At 49.7% G+C, this 23254-nt stretch overlaps 1 protein-coding gene across 2 annotated transcripts in view; it reads right to left on the bottom strand.

The window, feature by feature from the left end:
* The window catches only part of LOC147891862 (ARM repeat superfamily protein), a 147992-nt gene that overhangs the window by 70821 nt on the left and 53917 nt on the right, over positions 1 to 23254 (bottom strand). For both annotated transcript variants that reach the window (XM_087388423.1, XM_087388424.1), the window contains exons 7-9: positions 21658 to 21821; positions 21476 to 21547; positions 20445 to 20670 (exon numbers count right to left, since the gene is read on the bottom strand). In XM_087388423.1, the coding sequence (XP_087244549.1) occupies positions 20445 to 20670; positions 21476 to 21547; positions 21658 to 21821 (462 nt within the window). The remainder of the gene's footprint in view (positions 1 to 20444; positions 20671 to 21475; positions 21548 to 21657; positions 21822 to 23254) is intronic.

Below are 23254 nucleotides of genomic sequence, written 5' to 3'. Positions count from 1 at the left end.
TGGAGAGGCTCTAGTCGGGTGCAAACAGCTAGAAAATGGAGGTAAAACAGGGCGAAATGAAGCAGGGCTGAGGCAGCTGCAGGCTGCAGGAAGAAGGGCTGAAGCAGAAATAGGGTTAGGGCAAGGGTGACGAGGCAACTATGGAAGGTGGCTCTGACATGTTAGAAACATGGTGAAAGGAGAGAGAGAGAGAGAAAAGCTAGGGAGAGAAGAAGTGGTACACAAATGTAGAAACCATGAAGGCTTTCATTCATCCATAAGTGTGACAAGACAAGTGAAGTACAAGCCTTATGTAGGCTACTCACACACACTCTAGCACCTAGTGCATATGGGATAAGTCCCGTGATGACACATGGCACTCACACATGACTCACACACATAGACTAGTACTAGATCACCTAGTACTACGCACCAACACACTCTTTGACTATGATATCTCCAACATTCTTGTGGGCCTGGTCCTACTTTCTTTGATAGGTCTTAGCATAAGGGGTGGGTGTCCGGGCAGTAGAGGTGACAGCAAAGTATGGTAGTCTCTTAACTGAAGTCCAGATGGTAGGGGCGATGGCTGGGAACCTTTTTTGTTCCATTTTTGCCTTGCATGTAGAGCCCCTGGATGGTTCTAACCCCTGAGCTGAGCTGAGGGGATCCGCTCAAACTCAGCGTAGGGAGAGTGAGGAAAGGCTACAGGGCTGAGTGAGGAGGGGAGATAAAAAGAAGTGGAGCTAAGATGGGAGCTTGAGCAAAGCAACTCTGTATGAGAGGAGAAATCCTAAGCAAATGCTGAAGCTAGAGTCCATGCTCGATAAGCTAGGCGGCCGACAAGCTGTTTGCTATACCTAGAGCGACAAGCTGGTGTTGGAAGGACAAGCTGGAGAGACGAGTAGAGGGACGAGTTGGAGCAGAGGGGTGAGCTACAGAGAGAGAGAAAAAGAGGAGCGGAGGGGCAAGCTGGAGAGAGACAAAGATAGAGACAAAGACAGAGAAAGAAAGAAGAAAGAAAGTTTACTAACATCTATGAAAGACCAAAGGGTTTATGAGACTTTAAAAAAAACAAATACTATAAAAGCTAAAGGGTGCGGCTACTAAAGAAGGGCACCCATATCCAAGGCCAGTGTCTAAGTCGAGACAATTAAATAAATATATCACACCATCACCCTGCAAGAGAGAGAACCCGAAAATAAGGGACAACGAGGGGAGGTCCCTCACCATTGGTGGCCAACCGATCAATTATCCACCTGAGCGATTGGACATGTGTATGTCTTCTGTGGGTCCAACTCCACCAGTGGACTGAGGATTGACAAGATAAGCTCATCAAACATTGGCTCTAGGTTTGGTGAGGGTTGGCATTGTCAAGGAAGCAAGCCAATGATGGATCATTCCTGATGCTCAGCATTATCAAGCTGTCCAAATCCCTCCCTTCTCTCTAGTCTCCGAGAGATAGCTCGCCGTCTGACAATTGCTACAACCACCCCAACGGACTATCTCCCCATATCAAAGAGTAAAGAGGAGATATCTCTCGTGTGAGTGCTCACACGAGATCTATCGAGTCATGCACACTAGGTCTACTACTACGTCTAATCCCCTGCTACCCTTGGCTCGGGTCACCTAAGAAGAAGTCGGTGATCATCGTCCCACATGGCTCTGACGGTCCCTCCTTTGCTCTCCTTTACGCTCGCATGAACTGATCTCTCTGTCTTTGAGCCTCGAGAAGAAAATGGCCACACGAGGCTCATAGCATGTGCCAAGAACCTTTGAGTGTGGACCGAAGCCACTCGTGAATAGACAATGATGCCATCCACATATCTCATAGTACACAAGCATCTAAGTGCAAATCGCTCCTCTATCTTGGTCTCCTCTATTGGTTATGTTTGAATCTGTAACCTACTAGAACAGACCCGGAACCGCCCAATCGAGATCCATAATGCATGTGGGAGATGAATTTAAGTGTAGCCCACTGGTTTGGTAAACCATTCCTCTAAGATCCGCAAGCAGTATCATTATGGAAGCTAAGTTTTATTGAAAGCCCAGGAGGTGCTAGCCAAGTCCTGTATGTGTGGAGCTGTAATAAATCCTCTCTGATAACCTTGTGCATCTCGTGGTAGATGAGTGGAATGGACGGAGCCTCAAGACTATACTAAAACGATGGCAATCTGTCCATATGTAGTCCCCAAGTCTGCAAGCCATGTGTGTGTCCAAGCATGCCTCCTCTAATCCCCCTTTGCCTCCGATGCAATAGATGAATTCAAGGCTAGTCATGGCAATCAGCGCCGTTCGAATGACGTGGTGCCATAGCTCTGAAACCCTCATTCTCCGCAAACCCACTCACCTGGGTGTCAAGTGTTGTCTTATACATCTTGGACATAATATGCCGAATCATGATGTTCCTATAGTTTTTTGGACTCATGGGATCCCCTGCCATATGGATTGGGATAATGATATTAAAGGTCTAGGTGTGAAAAAACCGATGCAAACCGCCAAATTTTCAATCCGTTTAGGTTTTCAACAAATCAAAAAAAAGTTATGGAGTGTGCCCTCAAATGGGTATGCATCACTTTAGCACGGGATGTATGGCAGCCCTTGCTCGGCACCAAACTTGTCGGATATAGAGTGGGCTCGTGTCAAGCGGCCACAGGTTCTTGTGCTATCGCGGATGATTCGCGGTAAGCCACCCGTTCCTCACCAGATCATTCAAGCTGAGTTTGGGTCATCCCCATTATAGCTAGATGCTACATTTCAGGTCATCACATATCTGCACCGAGTCAGCGAGTACGGGGATTACACTTCATGGGACAGCAGACTACCTTGGCTAGCTTTGTCCTCCTCTATGGCCCTTTCACTAGGAGGGGACCAGAGATGCCGATATGCATGCACTGAGAGATGGTTTGAGTGACTAGGGCTCCACATGGATTGACTCCCTCCCTTCTAGTATAGTATGGATGCTCCATTTCTCCCCTCGCGTCACGCGAGGTCAACAAGGTAATCCATGAGGATTTCTTGCAGCTACACAAATTCTGGACCTGGTTGGGACCGAAGAAGCTCCTAGTGAAGCTCAGCTCAGCTTCTACAGAGATCACTGCTTGCACATCACAGAGGAGGGTTTCATCGACCCATTAGGATATACGGAGATCCACCTACCCCACTCATTGGGGATCTCTATTGGGCAGTTCCAGGTCTCTTCACATAGACTTCGTATTGAGAGCAGCAAAGCAGAGGGCTTACCCAAGGAGAGGCACATATGCATAATGTGTGACGTGTAGGAGGTTGAGATGGAGGAGCACTTCATCTTCAAGTGCCCTGTTTACTATGAGATCCAAGGGCATTTCTACTGCCTCTTCAGAGAGAGTTTTGGGGTTTTGTCCCGGTTCCTCTCCTACCCATACTAGAGATATTTGGCGGGCTTCATCCATGAGGTAGTCAGGCACCTTGAGAGGATACTTCGATCACGGAGACAAGAGCAGACTTCTTCCTTAGCAGATCCTTTTCAGAGCTCTATCATCACAGAGTTCTTCCTGCCAGATCACATGGACACCCACAAGACGAGGCTTCAACATGATCACGATCCAAAGCCAATGATCCGACAGCTCAGAAAGAGGGTTGACGCGCAGATTACACTTGGAGACATCCCCTCCTTGTTCAAAGTTGGAGCCCAACCGACAGGGATTATTGTAGCCCTTGTTAGACGCAGAGCTATGACTAGGAGACGTCACAGAGCCGCACCCGTGAGCAACTGACAACACTCTATCGCCGATTTCATGCCTCCATTGCCTCATCCACCCTGATGTCCTGATGGCAATGATGATGATGATGATGATGATAATGATGCTGGTGGTGGTGGTGGTGGTGGTGGTGGTGGTGTTGATTTGTAGTCGACCACTAGCATGACTATGTTGTACTTAGTACTATCATTTAGCATTTTTGCATTCTGCATTCTAGATTGGTGTGGATGCTCATTTAGTACCTCCACCCCCAATTCTTGTTTGTACCAGGTTTTTCATAGTCTCATAGACCCATAGGTCTTCCGAAGACTTTAATAAACTCTCTCTCTCTCTCTCTCTCTCTCTCTCTCTCTCTCTCTCTCTCTCTACTGGTCCCTCTGTCATGCGACGTTTGAGAACCAGGCGCTGAAATTTGTTCATGTGTGTAGTTTCTCGAGATTCTACCATGTAACCTAGCCACACTTTCTCCCACATTAGTGGCCCGGCTCTGAAACACTTCTTCGGAGGTAGTAGGTTGAATCTTGCTCTCTCTCTCTCTCTTTCTCTCTCTCTCTCTCTCTCTCTCTCTCTCTCTCTGTGCTCTCGCAGCAATAACACAAGAAGGTGGCAAGTACGAAACATGATTTTTGGGGCATATGTGGTACAAACAGTGCTCTATGGGGTAGAGGTGTGGGGGGGGAGTATACCATCATCAAAATGGAATGATGTAGAAAAAATGCAGAAATCTATCATTAGAAGACACCTTGGCATCAAGACTACCACACCCTACTCTCTCCTACTCCTAGAGACAGGATGCATACCCATAGAGTTGCATGCCTTGAAGAGAGTACTCAGATACATCACAAAGGTCAAGCGCATGAATAATGAAAGGCTGCCAAAGAGGGCATGGGTAGAAAGTCAAAAGTCCCAAAAGACGAATAAGGGTAAGATTTTGGCATCTGGATGGGCACTAGATTTAAAAAAATGGTTCCAAAAATGGGAGGTAGAGAGGTACTTGAACTACTCTCGAGAGGAGGTAGATGAGGATGCCTTTCATCATGACCTGCTGAATGCACTACACAGGAAATGGCAAACAGCTGAAAACAGAGATAAGTTTGAGTACTACCGTACATTTATCAACCCCGAATATTGGGCTACTTATACAGGAAGAGAAACAGCCACGCAGAAGTACATTTGCACACCTATGGCAATACATAAGCGAAGAGCTTTGGCCTCACTTCGCACCCGATCACACCAGCTGCAGATTGAAATAGGAGGATGGAAAGATATGCCAAAAGAGAGCAGAATATGCCAATTATGTGACCAGGGAATGGCAGAAACTGAAGAACACATGGTAATGATATGCCCTTACTATACTCACATCCGGAAAGCATTTAGCTCTCTTCTCGAGGGACATAACAGACTGGCTGATATGCTACATAGCGGGTCACCCCCAGCTTTAGGAACGTTTGTCTATAAGCTTTTCAAGCACAGGAACTCACCTAAGACATAAAGGTAGTTTCTCTTAAGACCCTCCCCTCCAAGGGAGGAGTCTTTGTGTACGAGGATTTTGTATTGCTCAGGTCCCATAGGCCGATTTTTGGTCTTCAGAGGACGATAATATATTCTTCTTCTTCTTCTTCTTCTTCATAGGCCTCCCCCCTCCCTCCCCCGCTCAGCCCCCCCTCCCCTCACCGCTCAGCCTCCCCCCTCCCTCACCCGCTCAGCCTCCCCCCTCCCTCCCCCGCTCAGCCCCCCCTCTCGCCCGCTCCCCCTCTCAGCCCCCCCTCTCCCCTAACCGCTCAGCCCCCTCTCCCCGCTCAGTCGTCCCCCCTCCCTCACCCGCCCCGCTCCCCCTCTCCCCTCACCGCTCAGCCCCCTCTCCCCGCTCAGTCGTCCCCCCCCCCCTCACCCGCTCAGCCTCCCCCTCCGCCTCAGCCTCTCTCTCTCTCCGCCCCTCTGTCTCAGACTTGTCCCCCCCCCAGCCCGCCTCTGAGCCCCGCAAGGCCACTCCCTCCCTGCGTAAGCCTCAGCCTCCCTCCCTGCGCAAGCCTCTGTTGGAAGGGAAGGGGGTTTAAGGAAAGTCTTAAACTCCTCTTCCCCCCCCGTGTGAATAGACTTACAGCAAGTGTCCTTAAAGTGCAGGAAACAGAAAACAGAGTAAAAAGGGGCAAAAAGAGGCAGTTTTGAGGGCAAAAAGAGGCAGTTTTGAGAGCAGAGAATTCAGCAGCTCCACCATGGCCCTCAGAGGCAGTTTTGAGCAGAGAATTCAGCACTTCCAGGAGTAAGGAGATGCCACAAACAAGGAGCTCCACCATGGCCCTCCAAGCAGCAAAAGTAGAGAAAGATAAAAGCATAGGCAGCAGTACAAGAGCCGAAGAGGCAAGTTCTTCTTTACCCTTAACATCTCCTTCCCCACCACCTCCAACGACCTCCCTTGCCTCCACCCCAACCCTTTCCTACCCATCTACTTTACTCAATCCTCCTGTGGCTCCGACCCCATCTCCTTTACTTCCATCTCCCCCATCACATCCGGTTACCTCCCTTGCCTCAATCCCAACCCTTTCCTACCCACCTCCTCTACTCAATCCTCCTCCTCTCCCTCCTTCAGTTTCACCTCCTCCTCTTGCTCCCGTTCATTCCTCCCTAGCCCTTTCCCTTGCTTATTCCTCCCCTCTCCTAGTCCCTACCCATCCTCTTCCTTCCTCTTCCTCCCCTCCCCTAGTCCCTACCCATCCTCTTCCTTCCTCTTCCTCCCCTTCCCTATTCCCTACCCAGCCTCCTCCCTCCTCTTCTTCCCCTCCCCTAGTCCCTACCCAGCTTCTTCCCACCCACCGACCCTCCCTTTCAGCCCCTTCCTCCCCTAGTGTAGGCTCTTCTTCGGTCCCTGACTCCCTACTTCCTTCTACCGGATCTCTCTCTTCAGGACCTCCATTTTCTGCACCCCTCCTTTACTCACCTTCTTACCCTCTTACCCCCTCATCCTTGTACCCCCTCTCCCCTTCACCCTCCACAGCGGAAGCAGTCCTGGCAGATAATCTGCGATTGAGAGATTTAGTTATGCAGTGCATGGAGACTTGTAGACTTCAGGGCGCTGCGATTCAGTCTCTCACAGCACAGATACACACACTGACTGATCAGCTATCGACAGTTGAGAGTCATAGATCTGATCAGGACTCCCATATTCGCCAGCTTCATACCAGAGATATTGATCGGGACATCCAGTTACGGACACATGCTGAGCGCATAGTGCAGCTGGAGGCACGCATTCAGGAGCATGTTGTGGCATGCGATGATCGCCTCCAGCAGCTGCATGTAGCTCCTCCAGCTAGTGCAGCAGTTGAGGAGAGGTTGGCCACACTGCAGACAGAGGTACAGAAGACCTCAGAGTGGGTGGACGTTGTGCGTAGAGCCCCACAGGCCCAGCAGACCACAGTCTCTGAGACTATTGCCGAGAGTCAGCGGCGAGCTCAGAAGGCCCTCAACATCCGCATCCGCGGAGTTGAGCGATCAGATACGAGATCAGCCATGGATCAGGCGACAGATTTCATGTCTGGGACACTCGGAGTTCAAGATCATGGCATAGTAGCTGCATATCGAGTGGGCCGGGATCCAGCACGGCACCAGCCACTTATCATCAGATTCAGAGATGCTGAGGCCCGTCTCGCAGTATTACGAAGGAGATCCAGATTGAGGGACCATCCACAGATTCACATGGATGAGGACCTTACAGCTCTTCAGTGGGAGGAGCATAGACGTCTCATTGCACAGAGGGATGTTGCCCGTCGTGAGGGCAAGTGGGCCGTGATCAGAGAGGGCAGACTTTTGATAGGAGCTATGCGATCTAGACCGGCTGGAGCCCACAGTTGACGACACGAGGCCTATGGGACACGTAGTCTGCCAGATAGCTTGAGTTTCGCAGTTTGGAACTGTAATGGTTCCCTCACAGCTCAGCCTGGCAACTTACGAGAGGCCTTTTTTGATCAGGACATCGTCTTCTTTACAGAGACCCATGAGAGCCCAGAGAGAGGCTTGCCGCAGGTGACAGGGTATGCCTGGGAGTCTGTCTTTCGACAGCAGACTAGACGATCAGGAGGAGTCAGAGGATCTGGCGGTGTGGCAGTTCTTTATAGAGAGCATCTCAGATCGATACTCACAGTCATGAGGAGAGACCATCGGGCCAGATATCTTTGGGTACGGATCAGGAGACCCCCCCTGAGAGACTTGTTTATTGCAGTATGCTACTTTCCCCCGAGACAGTCTCGTTATGCCTCAGATGGACCAGGACAGTCACCTTTTGAGGATTTGTCAGCCGATGTATTGGAGTACTCACGCCGCGGAGAGGTCATCCTTTTAGGAGACTTCAACGCGAGGATATCAGACAGACAGGCAGAGATTTTGGACTTTGCTGAGGATCCAGTCTTAGTTCCAGCTGCCCCAGATGAGAGTTTTCCACGCTTATCTTCAGATAGAGGGGTAGAGGTGACAGATCAGGGACATCGCCTATTGGAGCTTCTCTCATCGCACGGCATGTCATTTATAATGGACTTCGACAGTGGCCGCATTCATCCACAGCCACATGTTTTCCCTTCGCGGGTGGTGGTACGAGCGTCATTGATTACGTCTTGGGTCCCCGAACTTTAATCCCTTTTGTACATAACCTCACAGTCGACCCTTTTATGCCTTCAGCCGATCATGCACGTTTGCACTTTATTCTTACCCAGATTCCTCATGCCCCCCCTTCTAGACATCATGAGCGTCAGCCATACTATGAGGTTCATTTTGACCACCAGTTTGATGATATTTATAGCCAGCACCTGAGTGGTCTTCTCCGTCCGCACCTTCTCGATGCCCTACCCTCCTCCACACAGGATCGGTGGGACCTTGTACATACCTCCATCATCTCGGCAGCCCACAAGTCCTTCCCCGTCACTTGCCACACATCCAGTCCTCCACCAGTCGGTCTTGTGCCTTGTAATGGATGGTATGATGAGGAGTGTAAAGAACTCCGCAGGAAGTTTCGCCTTGAGACACAGGATAAGTCTCCCCTCCTCATTGAGACCAAGAAGAGTTACAAGCGTTTGGTGCGACGCAAAAAGTGCCAATTTCTAGCCCGGAATGAGGAGGCGCTGAGAAGTTTACTTTTCAGCTGTGATTCCAAGGAATTCTGGAAGAAATTCCTTCGCTTGAAATCTCAAACCCCTCTTACAGACCCGCAGGTTTGGCTTGCCTATACTTCCACTTTATATGATATTCCAGACCAGCCACAGATCGACTTATCCCATGTGCCTAGACCCACCTCCTCTGCCTTATTCTCATCCAATAGTGTCCGAGCAGCAGCTCATCGTTTGAAGACTGGGAGAGCTAAGGACCATGATGGATTGCAAGCGGAGTATGTAATCCATGGGATTGATGCCTTAGCTACAATCCTCTCCCGTCTTTTTAACGAGTCCATTTGTACAGGTCTTCCACCTAGTTGGCTAGAAAATACTATAGTACCCATACACAAGTCAGGGGATCCTTTGGAGGCGTCGAACTACAGGACCATTATGATTGGCCATGTCATGGCCAAGATTTATGAGACCGTACACGGCACGACAGGCAACCAAAGCACACGATCGAGGTTCGACCTATTTCAGCTCTCCTTGGAGATCGACCGAGGCGAGGTATCACTCTTGACATAGCCCATCGGATCCAGAGATCAAGGAGACCGCGTCCTCCACCACCACGGGAGACATCCCAACAGATGCAGATACGTGAGCTCTTTGCATCTCATCAGAGAGCCATCATGGAGCCTCGATATGTAGGGCCGGTCCACGCACTTGGGACTTTACCTCTGAGCACTTGATATCTTCACGTCACTCTCATTTTGTATTTTGCTACTTAGCTATTTTGTACTAGTATACTAGTTTAGTACTCAGCAAGGGCCTTAGTGAGCCCTTTGCCCCGGCCCACAGTGGTTTGGATGAGTTACTTGATTCCGTACTTTGTCCCGTAAGCCGGCGAGGCCTCCCGTGGACGCTTATATATCTTTCTTTCTTTCTTTATATCAAGAGGTTGAGTCGGAGGAGCATTTTATTTTCAAGTGCCCAGTGTACTATGAGATCCGACATCGCTACCACTGTCTGTCTCTTCAGAGACGGCTCCGGGCTCCTTTCCAAATTTCCTCGCCTACCAGATCGGAGATGTCTCACGTCATTCATTCACGAGGGGGTCCGACACAAAGAGTACTTACTCAGGCGACGGAGCTTGGCCACACCATCAGACACCTCTCAGAGCAGGATCACAGAGTTCTTCCCATCGAGTGACATTGATCGTCCAGTGTCTAGCCGTAGATGTGACAAAGACCCCGACCCAACGACCGCAACACAACACACAAGACATCGAGGGGACACACAGATCACTCTGGGGGACCTCCCGTCATTGTTTAGACCCGGGATAAGTCCCACGGGAGTCACGGTAGCTCTGGTCTTACGTCGAGCCTCCTCCAGGAGACCGAGATGCACGGGACCCCTTGACGGACGCCAGCATCCCATCACCAGCTATGCACCAGCTAGGGCGACATGACATACGGAGGACTCCGCTCCGCTCCAATCTTTTTTCTTTTCATTGTCATACCCAGATGTATTTGATTATGTATGATCAGAGTTAGGATTCAGCACGGGTGATGATGCTCGTTTCAGTAGCTCCACCCTTACTGTGATTTATATCAGGTTTTCTTTCAGTCTCATAGACCCAGCAGTCTTCCGAAGACTCTACGCCACATCTTTCCTTCCACTACCCGGTCCACCCGCCCTCCACCCGCTGGCTCCACCCCTTGCAACAGATGGTATGATGACGAGTGCAAAGCATTACGCCGCACACTCCGACTCACAACCCAGCGAAACGCTAGGGCCAACCCACGTCTCACCAGGGATTATCGTCGACTAGTCCATCGCAAGAAGCTAGCCTTCCTGCGCCAGAATGAGGATACGCTACTGAACATTCTGTTTAGTAGCAACTCCAAGGATTTCTGGAGGAAATTCCTAGAACGCCGATCCCCCTCCCCCCTCACGGACACTTCCCTCTGGCACACCTACGCACGCACACTCTATGATATCCCTGATCAGCCTCCTCCTGACCTCTCAGCCATCCCCCGCCCCAATTCTTGTATCCTCTTCACAACCCAGGGAGTCACCCACGCAGCGCATAAGCTTCATAACGGCCGAGCTAAGGATCATGAGGGCCTATGCACGGAGTTTGTTGCCTATGGCATCAAAACTCTAGCCCCCATCCTGGCAACGCTGTTCAATGAAGCTGTCTGCCACGGGTTCCTCAGAGCCTGGACCCTGAACACTATCACACCCATCCACAAAGCAGGAGATCCCATGGATCTAGGGAATTACAGGACCATCATGGTTGGACATGTTATGTCCAAGATCTATGCATCAGTGTAAGTGTAGAAATGTGATCGTAAGTCGAGTGATCCGTCCTGAAGCCGGCCTGTCCGGATGCCCTGAGCCCCTGTATCTCTGCGCGAGCACTGACCTCGCCATCTAAGAGGGATCATTGAAGAGGCCAGACACAGGAGACAGAGAGTATATTGTTGCTTTGTGGATTTCCGCAAGGCATTCGACACCGTTCCCCGCGCCCGACTCATCAGACGTCTGCAGGAGTTAGGCTACGACTCGGCGATTATCTGGGCAGTAGTAGCTCTCTATGAGCGGGTGACGGGACAGGTCAAGATTGGCACCAGCTGGACCCCAGAGATCACGAGCACTATCGGAGTCAAACAAGGATGTCCCTTGTCACCGACTCTATTTGGCCTCTACATCGACGAGCTCGAGCCCACCATCAGGACACTCGGAGGTGCAGGCTGCTCTCTTGCGGAGACTGCCATCCAGATTCTCCTATACGCAGACGATGTAGTACTACTATCCTCTTCTGCTACTGGTCTTCAGCGACACCTGGATGGACTTCAGGTCTTCTGTGATACACATGACTTGAAGCTCAACCTTGGGAAAACCAAGGTGATGATCTTCAACACTTCAAGACCTGCTATGCACCGAGAGCAGTTCCTCTTCGTCGGCGACCCTGTTGATATAGTTGACTCTTACACATACTTGGGCATTGTCTTCTCAGGCCCGATCTTCACGATGCGCCCGGCCATGCAGGCCAGGATTAGCCGGGGATACGCCGCTCTTGCCACTCCCACTTCCAGGACCCGCGGACCAAGTCTCTCCTTTTTGATTCTTTGGTCCGCCCAGTAGGCATGTACGGTAGCCCTTGGTGGGGAGTCGACCTTTCAAACACAGAGTGGGCTCGAGTTGAGCGCCTACAGATACTGATGTTTGCTCAGATGATCCGTAGCAAACCATCGGTACCACACCAGATCATTCTAACAGAGTTCAGCGCCTCACCCCTGCAGCTTGATGCGGCTTTTCAGGCTATCACCTACCTCCACAAAGTCGGGGATTTTGGCTCCTCCGCTGACGGTCGCCTCCGCCTACCTTGGTTAGCCCTATCCTCCTCTATGGCCTTATCCGTTGATGGGGACCAGCGATGCTGGTATAGTCGTCTTTCCAATTGGTTCACCCGACTGGGCCTCGACTTCGATCGGTTGCCTCCTTTTCAGTACAGCCTCGACGCTCCACCATCTCCTCTCTCCCCCACTGACCAGGATGTCAACCGGCTCATTCGGGCGGATCTGCTCCAGCTCCACACCTGACGGACATGGTTTCTTCACTCCGAGCTTCCTGTGAAGCTCGACTTCTACCGCCGACACTGCCTTCAGATCTCACAGGAGGGCTTCATCACACCTCCGGGTTACACACAACTTCATCTACCACATGCGCTCCGGATCTCCCTCGGTTAGTTTAGGGTCTCGTCACACCGATTACGGATCGAGAGTGGACACGCAGAGGGTATCCCACGAGAGGACCGCCTTTGCCCACTTTGCGACTTACAGGAGATCGAGTCGGAGGAGCATTTTGCTTTCACATGTCCTATCTATTATGCCATTCGAGGCCGATACCACTGCCTCTTCCGCAACGGATTCGGCTCCCTCCCACACATGCTACAGTTCCCGGATCAGCGGTGCCTAGCCGCTTTCTTACATGAGATGACCCGCCACCGAGATACTTCTCTCCGAGCACGGCGACACGAGCAGCACACACAGCGTGAGGACACCCAGCGGCCTATCACTGACTTCTTTCAGTCACAGGATACCTCTTCTCAGTCTAGCCGACGACGCGGACGTGAGCGAGAGCCAGAGCCACGACAGCTGCGTCAGCGGACAGACTCACACATCCAGGTCCATGACATCTCGTCTCTGCTCTCAACCCGCCCCACTGGGGTTACCATTGCCCTCATCCACAGGGCCACCCGCCGCCCCCGACGACCGAGCTTGACTAGGCCGCGTGACGTCAGAGGCCAATCATCTATCGCAGGGTTTTTTCCGACTTCCCATTTGACGGCCCCTCTATGATTGGTCTCTGACGATCACCACCTGCACATGTATACTGTATCTCACCCCTCTGCCCCATTTTTGGTGCCCCCCCCTTCTTCTTCTTTGTATCATCTGGAGGTAGACACATATTTTTTGTATCAGGACTAGACACATAGTCCTTCATAACCTCCTTTTTGTAGAAAAGGTTGGTTGGCCCGTTTTGAGACCACCACCGTTATGCTCATTGTATCAGTTATCTTTAGTCTCATAGACCTTCACGGTCTCCCGAAGACTTTAATAAACTTTCTTTCTTTCTTTCTTTCTAATAAAATTTCTTTCTTTCTTTTTCTTTCTCTCTCTCCGTCTGCTAGGCCATCCCGCCAGCCCCACCAGCCTCTCCCTCCATCGCCGCCAGCCCCTCCCTCTCCCCCCGCCTGCTCTTCTAGCTCCCATGGGCTGTCCTCCTACCTCCGTGTGCCCCTGCGTGGGCTTACAGCAGGCCAACTTGCTGTCACGACACCCGAATGCTGCCCTCTAGCTTCCGTGCGGGCTGTTAGCAGGCCACCTGTTGCTCCTGCTGATCTGTTGCTGCAACAGGCCATCAGGCCTCCAAGAAGGATGCAAGATCATAGATGAACTGAAATCTGAGAATGAAAAACTCAGAAAAGACTTGGCATTTTTGCAAGACACTATGAAGGGTAAACATGCTGAATTCACGTAGAAAATCAAGGAAGGAGAGGCTGCAATCTGGAGCGATGTGGTGAAGACAGGTACTGCTGTCCCCAAGAAAGAGTTCATTTCAGATGCTCTAGAGGAGGATAAAAGGAGAAACAGTAAAGCCCTAAATGTTTTAGTCCGAGGTCTCACAGTAGGAGATACTCCTATGGCAGATGCAAATGCTTTGTTCACCAAAATGGCTGTGAACCTCACATGTGAGACAGCTTGGAGAGTTGGCAAGCCTGATGCACCCACAAGGCCACTTGTGATGAAGCTCCGAACAGCGATGGATAGGAAGACCCTCATGAGCATGAGGGTGACCTTGAAAGGAACCCGGATCTACCTAGACGATGACCTCACCCTCCTACAGCACGAACACCGGAGGGAAGGTATGGTACACGTCATGGCAGCGAGACAAGCAGGGAAATGGGCTGCATACAGCGATGGTAGGGTGATCATCCGAGAGCGAGGAGATCAGGACCAAGGGGAGAAGGAAGAAAAGGAAGAGAAAGAAGAGGGTGAATTATGACGGTGTCGGGCCAATGGGACACAAAGTGGACTAAGAATTGCAATGTGGAAATGCAATGGCACACTCTGGTCTAATCCGGGTGGTTTCTCGAAGACATACACTGACAGAGACATGGTCTTCTATACTGAGACACATGAGAGCCCCGAGAGAGGACTGCCCACTGTGACAGGATATGCATGGTAGTCATCTCATAGGAAGGAGACAAGGAGAGACACCGGTGTGCGGGGTTCGAGGGGAGTGGCTATCCTCTTTAGATCACACATGAGACCTCTCATATCAGTGGCACGGAGAGAGGAGCATGTGCGACACATGTGGATACGAGTCCAGCTACCAAACGCACGACCAATTCTCATAGCAGTGTGTTATTTCCCCCCAGATACTTCATCCTATGCATGTGAGGTCACCACAGAAGGGCACAGCCCGTATGAGTCAATTCAAGATGATATCACTGAATTCTCCAGGCAAGGGGACATCCTCCTTCTTGGTGACTTCAATGCACGCACAGGGAACAAGCAGGTGAGCCTACTGGACTTTGCATTGGATTCCCTCATAGTACCAGAACTAGATGCAGTTGAGCTCAGGATAGTGAGACACTCTGCAGATGCACCACCGGTGAAAGAGTATGGACGACATCTACTTGAGCTAGGGGCTGTTCATGATTTGATCATTTACAATGGTCTATAGAGATGGCCATCATCTAGTGGTCTCACTTGTTTCCTGCATGGCGGAGGGACAAGCACAATGGACTACCTATTGGGTCCCTTGGCCTTTACCTCACGGATATACGCCTCCCCCACTCGGTGCTGATCACTGGTACTTAGCCTTTTGTATCTCTACCACTATGCCAATCACAAGGAGGGTCCCCCCCACGCCCACTCGTGTACATGTTCACTTTGATCGTGCCCTGAACCCCATCTATGTGACCAACCTAGCAAAGGGACTTCCAGCACTACTACTTGGAGATGATGTAGACCTCGCTCACACCTCCAACACCCTTGCCATAGTAGTCATGAACGCAGCCACCAGGTCCTTCCCCACGACTCGATCTGCACATGCCTCACTAGGGAATATGCCACAAAATCCTTGGTATGATGATGAGTGCAGAGAGATGAGAGCTCACCTCACACGTGAGCGAGCCCTTGGCCACTTGACATCACCCGAGGCACAGCGGATCTCACGACGAGTGACACGCTGTAAGCGGCGGGCCTTCTTCACCCACAGAATGGACGAGGTGATCAGTTCATTTCGAGGAGGGGATCCCACCATTGGCTGGGGGCTTCTATTGGAGGGGAAGCCACCTATACCCTCAGCATTTCGATCATGGACAAGAGGTTTGAGCTCCAGTACTAGCACAGATGTTCAACCACACACTATGTCACGGCTTCCCACTCTCATGGAGTACCACCACCATAGTACCGATACACAAGGCAGGTTACCCCATGGATACTAGGAACTATCACACTCTCATGATTGGCCACATGCTGGCCAAGATCTATGGATCGATACTAGAGAGGGAGATCAGCAGCCATACAGAGGCACATGGGAAGCATGTTCTAGGGCAGGCAGGTTTCCAGAGACAGCACTCCACACTAGACCACATCTTCACCCTAAGGACTATCATTGAGGAGGCGAGGTCTAGACGCCAAAAGTCTACGCTTGTTTTGTAGACTTTTAAAAGGCCTTCGACACTGTCCCGCAATCCCGCATGATTAGGAGACTACAGGATATGCAAATTCCAAAGGTTCTGATCTGGGGAGTGGTGAGCCTATACAAGTCCATCAAAGGGAGAGTTCGTGTCCCACGAGGCCTATCACACTGGGTTGAGAGCACAATCGGAGTAAAGCAGGGATGCCCTCCCTCACCGACTCTCTTCAGGCTCTACATTGATGAGATTACATCTTTCATAGACCGTCTAGGAGGCAAGGGAGAACCACTAGCAGACTTGATGATACAGATTCTGCTATACGCAGATGACATAGTCCTCTTGTCATCTTCGACAGAGGGACTATAGACACATCTAGATGCCCTAGAGGTGTTCTGCAGAGAGAGAGACCTGATGGTTAACCTTGGGAAGACCAAGGTCATGATCTTCAACACCTTTTCCATAGTGCTTCACCCCACTATAGCTTTACATACCAGACTCAGCCGGTGAAGATTGCGCAGTCCTACTTATACTTGGGTGCAGTTTTCACAAGGGTTTTCACGATGACCCACGCAGCCAGAGCACGACTCACACGAGGGCACAGTGCTTTGGCCCGACTAGAGCGACAATGCTTCTAGGCGCACTTCCAAGATCCACCAACGAAGTGTTGACTTTTCGACACTCCAGTGAGGCCGACTGCCATGTATGCAGCACCTTTTTGGGAGTGTGATCTTTCAGCAGCAGAATGGAGGAGATTTGAGCGGCTACAGGTGATTATGGGCTCTAGGATGATTCGGAGTAAGCCCTCGGTCCCCCATCAAATAGTACATGCAAAGTTTGCCATGACCCCTCTCCATGCCATTTTTCAGACACTAGCTTTCCTCCATAGAGTTTGGCACCTACCTCGCGAGACACTTCCGAAGGTTGGAACTAGAGTCCTCCATATGACTACCAGAGAGTGGGGTAAGTACAGCATGGTTTGCACGCATCACCGCATGGTTTGCCAATCACGGCATTCAGATGGATCGGCTTCCCCCGTTTCAGTATAGCATGGATGCACCGCCCGAGTTGATCCCACGGGATGAGATTAACCGCATCATACAATTAGATCTCCTCCAGCTCCACACATCTCGCACTTGAGGAGGGGACCAGGAGTTCCCCACCATGACCCAGCTCTACTATGACCATTTTCTGAGAGTATCAGAGGATGGGCTCATCATCAAACCTCAGTATCTCGAGGACAGAGGAGTCTCACACGTGCTGAGGATTGCCATCAGACAGATGCGGGTCTCGTCCCATCAGCTGAGGATCAAGGCAGAGAGAGTTGCAGGCATACCCAGAGAGCAGTGAACTTGCAGGTTGTGCACGATGGGGGCGGTCGAGACAAAGGAAAGTGTCTGCCTAGCCTACTATGAGGTCCGAGGGCGCTACCACTACCTTTTTCAGAAGGGGCACGGCTTTGGTCGACTCTCACGACATCCACTTCCAGGACCAGGTCTGTATTGGGCTCTACGTGATAAACATGCGACGACACACGCATCTCCACAGGAAGACGCCACTATGACATATCAGAGAGCAACAAGATGGGACCACTGCACCACAAGGTACTGAGGTAGACCAAGCGAAGAGAAAGGTCACGGATTTCTATGCATTTGAGTCATCTCCAGGACACTCTAGGGTAGAGGAGGAACTAGCCGACATGAGAGATATATGGATCAGTGGAGAGAGCCGAGACAGCATTGCTGGACGAGGGACACAAAGACCGTGCACGGCGCGACAGGCAACCAGAGCACACACGATCGTGGTTCGCCGACCTATTTCAGCTCTCCTTAGGGGAGGTTGACAGAGACAACGCATTACCCTTGACATAGCCCATCGGAACCAGAGATCGAGGAGACCATGCCCTCCACCACCACAGGGGACAGCCCGACAAATGCAGATACGTGAGCTCTTTGCATCTCATCAGAGAGCCACCATGGAGCCTGGATACGTGGAGCCGGTTCCTGCACTTGGGACTCTAGCTTTGAGCACTTGATATTTTCATGCCACCCTCGCTATTTTGCTAGTTTTTTGCTATTTTGTACTAGTATAGCATTTTAGTACTCAGCAAGGGCCTTACTGAGCCCTTTGCCCCGGCCCACAATGGTCTGTATGAGTTACTTGATTCTGTACTTTGTCCCGAAGGCCCGCGAGGCCTCTTGCGGCCGTTAGTATATCTTTCTTTCTTTCTTTCTTGCAGCCATGACACCCTCTCCGTATGCACGGAATTACCAACAAGAAGGCTCAAAACAAACCATCCTTAGGCAACAGAATCAGATTTTTTATCTGCAACAGGCAATGAGAGAGCTACGATTGGAACTGGCCTGTAATTGATGAGGCTGTAAAATCTTGTAACGATTCCCCCCCTACCCTGTAGCTAGTCTCTACAGTCAAATATCTTGTTCACACTGAAATACAAACTACTAAGAAGGAAATGATTGTGGAAGTGGACACCAAAGCATGTAACTCTGATATTCAAGCAGAGATTAAAGAACACGAAGCTAGATGTGATAATGCGCTGAAGATTAGAATAGGGGGACTCCAAGAAGATTGGTACAAAGAGGACGACACATATAGTGAAATATTGACAAAGATCAAAGCAAGCTTGCCCAACATTGAATGGGTGGATGATGATGAGCACGCCAGCTTCTATTTTGCACTATAAAGGTCATGCAATCCTTACACTGAAGTCAAAAGATATGCGGATCAAGCTTCTTCGACAATCTTACAAGTTGAAGGGCACCAAAGTATGGATAGCAGAGGAGCTTACACAAGCTCAACCTAAGATTAAGGCAACTGAATTAGCTAGAGTCAGGGCTGCCAGAAAGGATGGAAAATGGGCAGTTTACAGTGAAGGCGTAGCACTAATCAAAGAGTTCAAATCAAAACCAAAAGACTCTCAGTCTTAAACCGATATATGGCTGTTTACTCTTCCAGACTATCATGTAGGTGCAGATGTACTAGAGGGTTTCTTGCTGTCCCATAGGCCTTTTGGTCTCCAGTGGATGTTAATAGACTCTCTTTCTTTCTTTATTTCTCTCTCTCCCCCCCCTCCTCTCTCTCTCTCTCTCTCTCTCTCTCTCTCTCTCCTGGTCCCTCTGTCCTGTAACCTCCACTTGCCGCCGCATGTCTCAATCCGCAAGTCACCACGTGTCATATTTGTGTGGCACGCGCCGCGCACATTTATTCTACATGTTTCCTTCGCCCACCGATTGCCACATGTCTAGGTCCACCAGTCACCACGTGTCAATCTGCACATCACGCGCATCGCGCTGCACATGCGCATTCAGTTCGGCCACCGTCTGCACGTGTCAACCGGTTGCCTACTACAACCGCATTTACTTCCGCGTTGCACCTGCTACGCTCTGCCCATCTTATCAGCCGCCACGTGTCAATCTCATCCCTAAGTGCTGCTGGAACCGTGATCACTACATGGGCTATGGTCCCTGCAGACGGTGCCACGTGGCCTTTTTCTCCTCTTCTCTCCCTGAACCTCTAGAATGTTTCCCGAAGCCTCCCAATCCCTACCACGTGGCTGGTATGGTATTAGTGTCCATATAGAATAGTAAGAAGTGTTGTTTCTCATTTGTTATTGCTGCAATCTCAATACAGCTTCCATTCTCCTTCTCCCCTTGTGCTCCTGCTATTTTTCACACATATAGCATGGATGTGGCAGGTACAGTATGAGTTGGAGAGGAACCAATCATAGTCTAGTATGACATGGGTACCTAGAGGAGGGTGTGACCTGGGGGGAAGAGATACAATACGTAAGTGGCAGAGGAGATTGAGTTGGACAGCGAGAGGGACCATCTAAGTGGCCCTAGGACCCGAGGGATCACCAGGAGGTGAGTGGGCTGAACTAGAGCCATTACAGTATGTGGCAGCTATCTGCCTAATTCCCACTGCAGCAAGTGAGCCTTGTATTGAAGTGATCCTTGGTGCTATCTGTACCCGCACCCTTTCCCTTATCCTTGTCCATCTCGTCTTTGGGCTTCTCTTTCCCCTTGCCTTTCTCTGTATCTCAAGCCATTAGGGAGAGTCCTAGAGTCCTAGCCGGAGGATAAAGTGGAGGGGGGGACACTAACTTACCACAGAACTGTGTTTCTCAATCTTCCATTCTCTTCTATTCTATGCCATCTTTTCTTTCTTTTCACCTACTACAACTCCCTTATCAGTGGATAGCTTGAACCTTAACAATGGTTCCATGTTGCTTCCATCTATTCATTATCCCATTTAAAATGCTTAACTGATTGCAAGACCTGCAGTGCACCTAAGAACTCAGGTAAACAAGGCATTAAAATACAGATGACTGAAGATTACTTTACAGACGGTAGATGCAGAAAAGACGTATCACATTTCGAAGTACAGAACAAGTACAAGCAATGGCTCTACCTGTTGCAGGTAAAGTGTAAGGTGATCCTGAAGTGCAGCAATACACTGAAGGTTATGTGAACCAAGTGCAACCATTGCCTCGCTCAGACACTCTGTAAATGAATCATCTTCATTACTGCCAGTGGATGCTCCATTTTGAATGGCTTTTGTAGCATGAGAAAGGGCTTCAAAAACACGTCTCAAGGAACCATCATATGCTTTAGAACTATCATCTGTTGGCCTTTTTCTGCAGCCCACATACATGTGCTTCCTTAGATCCTATGTTACAGTGGAATGCTACGTCCTAGATCATTAAAGAAGAGATTGTTGTTCAATATATTTCAAGGTAGTTGACATAGATGGATACTTTTTAAATGTTCTATTTGCCATTCTATTTGACATACTTTTCCGATCAACACATCATCCGTTGAACCCGGCAACCTCAAGCCCAGGAGCTTGTTATGGGGCAGAATATCTTACCACTAGTAAGTCGTATCCTGGGCAGTTATTCATCTCTTAACATTGATAGTTCTGAAACTACACTGCTCATATCTTGCATGATCTACACAGAATCATTTCTAAACAACACAGCTAAAGGACCAAAGGAAAGAAAGGTTGGAGGAATGGAAGGCATGAGAGAGGACAGGCGGGACCAGCCTGCAGGGGGGTGGGAGGGGGGGGGGAGAGAGAGAGAGAGAGAGAGAAAGAAAGAAAGAAAGAAAGTCTATTAACGTCCACTAGAGACCAAAAGGTCTATGGGACAGCAAGAAACCCTCTAGTACATCTGCTTTAGGGAGGGCGCATGGCAGCTCCCAAGGAGTGCAAAAGGGGAGAGAGAGAGCGAGAGAGAGAGAGAGAGAGGGAGAGAGAGCTTCAACCATGTTCTGAAATAAAGCCACACAAAAATCATTTACTTGTTTGCAAAGGAGCTCTTAATCTTTTACATGTTTCTGTGAGAAATATTGAACGCATAACCCACCGAGATTCCTACCTGCAAAAGCTATTTAATAAACACTCTGGTCAACTAAAGGCTGCAGGAATCTCATAAATACCTTGAGGCTATTTGCTTTAAAAATTCACCAGCACGTAAGCGAAAATCCAGAGCATTCAGCAAGATACCACACCTGTGAGCAGGCCAACAGATTAAAACATGTTCTGCATGGTCTGAGATTCTTTGTTTAAAAGCCTGAAATAGTTAAGCTAAAAGTATACAAAGTTCTCAACACAAGCTTACGCTTCAATAAATCCATGATCAGCCATCTGATTGACAGGTGCCCACTCCACATAAGCAAGGAGAGCATTCAGTGTTGTAGTGACAACCATTGCATGCTGTCTTGCAATCTCCAGTTGGTTTAGTTGCAGTAGCTCAACAGCTTTTCCAAAATGAAGGTCTAGCAACTGTAAAAGAAATACAAATAAAAAGCCTTGGTCATTGACTTGGAAATTCGCTTCACTTGATATATCTTTTCTGAATTTGCCTGGGCATTATGACATATTGAGAAGAGAATCAGAAGCAAGGTATCACTCTTGATATTGCCCACCCACATACAGAGATCACAGAATTCATGCCCCCCCACTCCATAGACTGTCGAGGCACCAGGATATTAGTTGATACTTCTGGATTCTAGATCTTTTGGTTCTCTGTAGATTTTGGGTTTCGGATTTTAGTTTTAATATAGCACTCAGCAAGGGGCTCCAGAAGAAATTAATATATATTTCTCTCTCCAAATGTACAGGACCTGGCTAGCACCCCATGACCTATCGGTACAACTCAGCTTCTATTCTTATACCAATAGTGATATTCTGAACTCAATCTGAGCTAACCTGATAGCAATGTTTGTTTTGTCGTTTTCAGGGTCGTCACAAATTAATGTTGGAATTCATTTCTGGCCTTGCAAGTCCTGTAGATGCCCACATCATCCTCACAGGCAAAAGGTGAACCTGCCCCAAGGTTGAGAGAGGAATATCTTAGTGAGAGGATACCATGTGAATGTTCAATTGCAAGGGGCAAGCCAAGTGTCAACTGCGTTTGACAATGGATCGTATTCAAAAGTACAATCTATTGAAGGCATTTCCAATTCCTGAATTAGAAAAGTGTGGCATCAAAGGAGGCTTTTCAGAGCCATGTCCTATTTCATTAGATATATGAACCAAACTAGAAAATCGGTATCAAAAGAGGGTTTCATACCCACCTCTTATTTTTCAATAGATATATGGATCAAAGATGCCTAGCCCTATTTATCCTTGAGATGAGGAGGCATAGAAATCACGAGACACGATCAAAAAGTGGATAGTCGCAGGATCCATCATCAGGATGAGGGACAAAAGCAGAGATGAAGATGGTGTTGGAAAGGTCACCTCCCCATCTGTAAGCCCACATATGAGGACAGCATGGGGGGGTGGACCTGGGTCCTGAGGGATGGCCACATGGGCAGCAAGATGGCTGCCATGGGGGCAGGAACCAGAGAGACATACCCGAAATGGTGGCATCATCATATGCGCTGGATATGGCAGCATGTAAGGGCAGGATCAGTGCCTGGAGTATGGGCCAAGAGGCGACACATGGTGGGTGTTCGTGGTCAGGAACGTGGCCTGCATCAAGCCTGGAAACAGATGCAACAATAGGGGCGGCAAAGGGCTGGCACATGGCGAAGATATGGCACAATAGGGTCGGCCGTAGACTAGCCTTGTTAGGGCTGGTTGGAGCCAGCCAATCAGGGCAAGCTATGGGCAAACCAAGGGGCTGTGCCCCTGCAAAGTTATGGGCCAATTGGCCCTGGTTTTATGCCCCAGGAGGGGCCAGAACAGGTTGGCCAGGAGGGGGAAAACCG

Source organism: Dipteris shenzhenensis, chromosome 17 (assembly GCF_047967505.1).
Source record: "Dipteris shenzhenensis isolate YYH24624 ecotype China chromosome 17, Dip_SZ_1.0, whole genome shotgun sequence".
Lineage (NCBI taxonomy): Eukaryota > Viridiplantae > Streptophyta > Polypodiopsida > Gleicheniales > Dipteridaceae > Dipteris > Dipteris shenzhenensis.
This window is presented reverse-complemented; position numbering and strand designations above follow the sequence as displayed.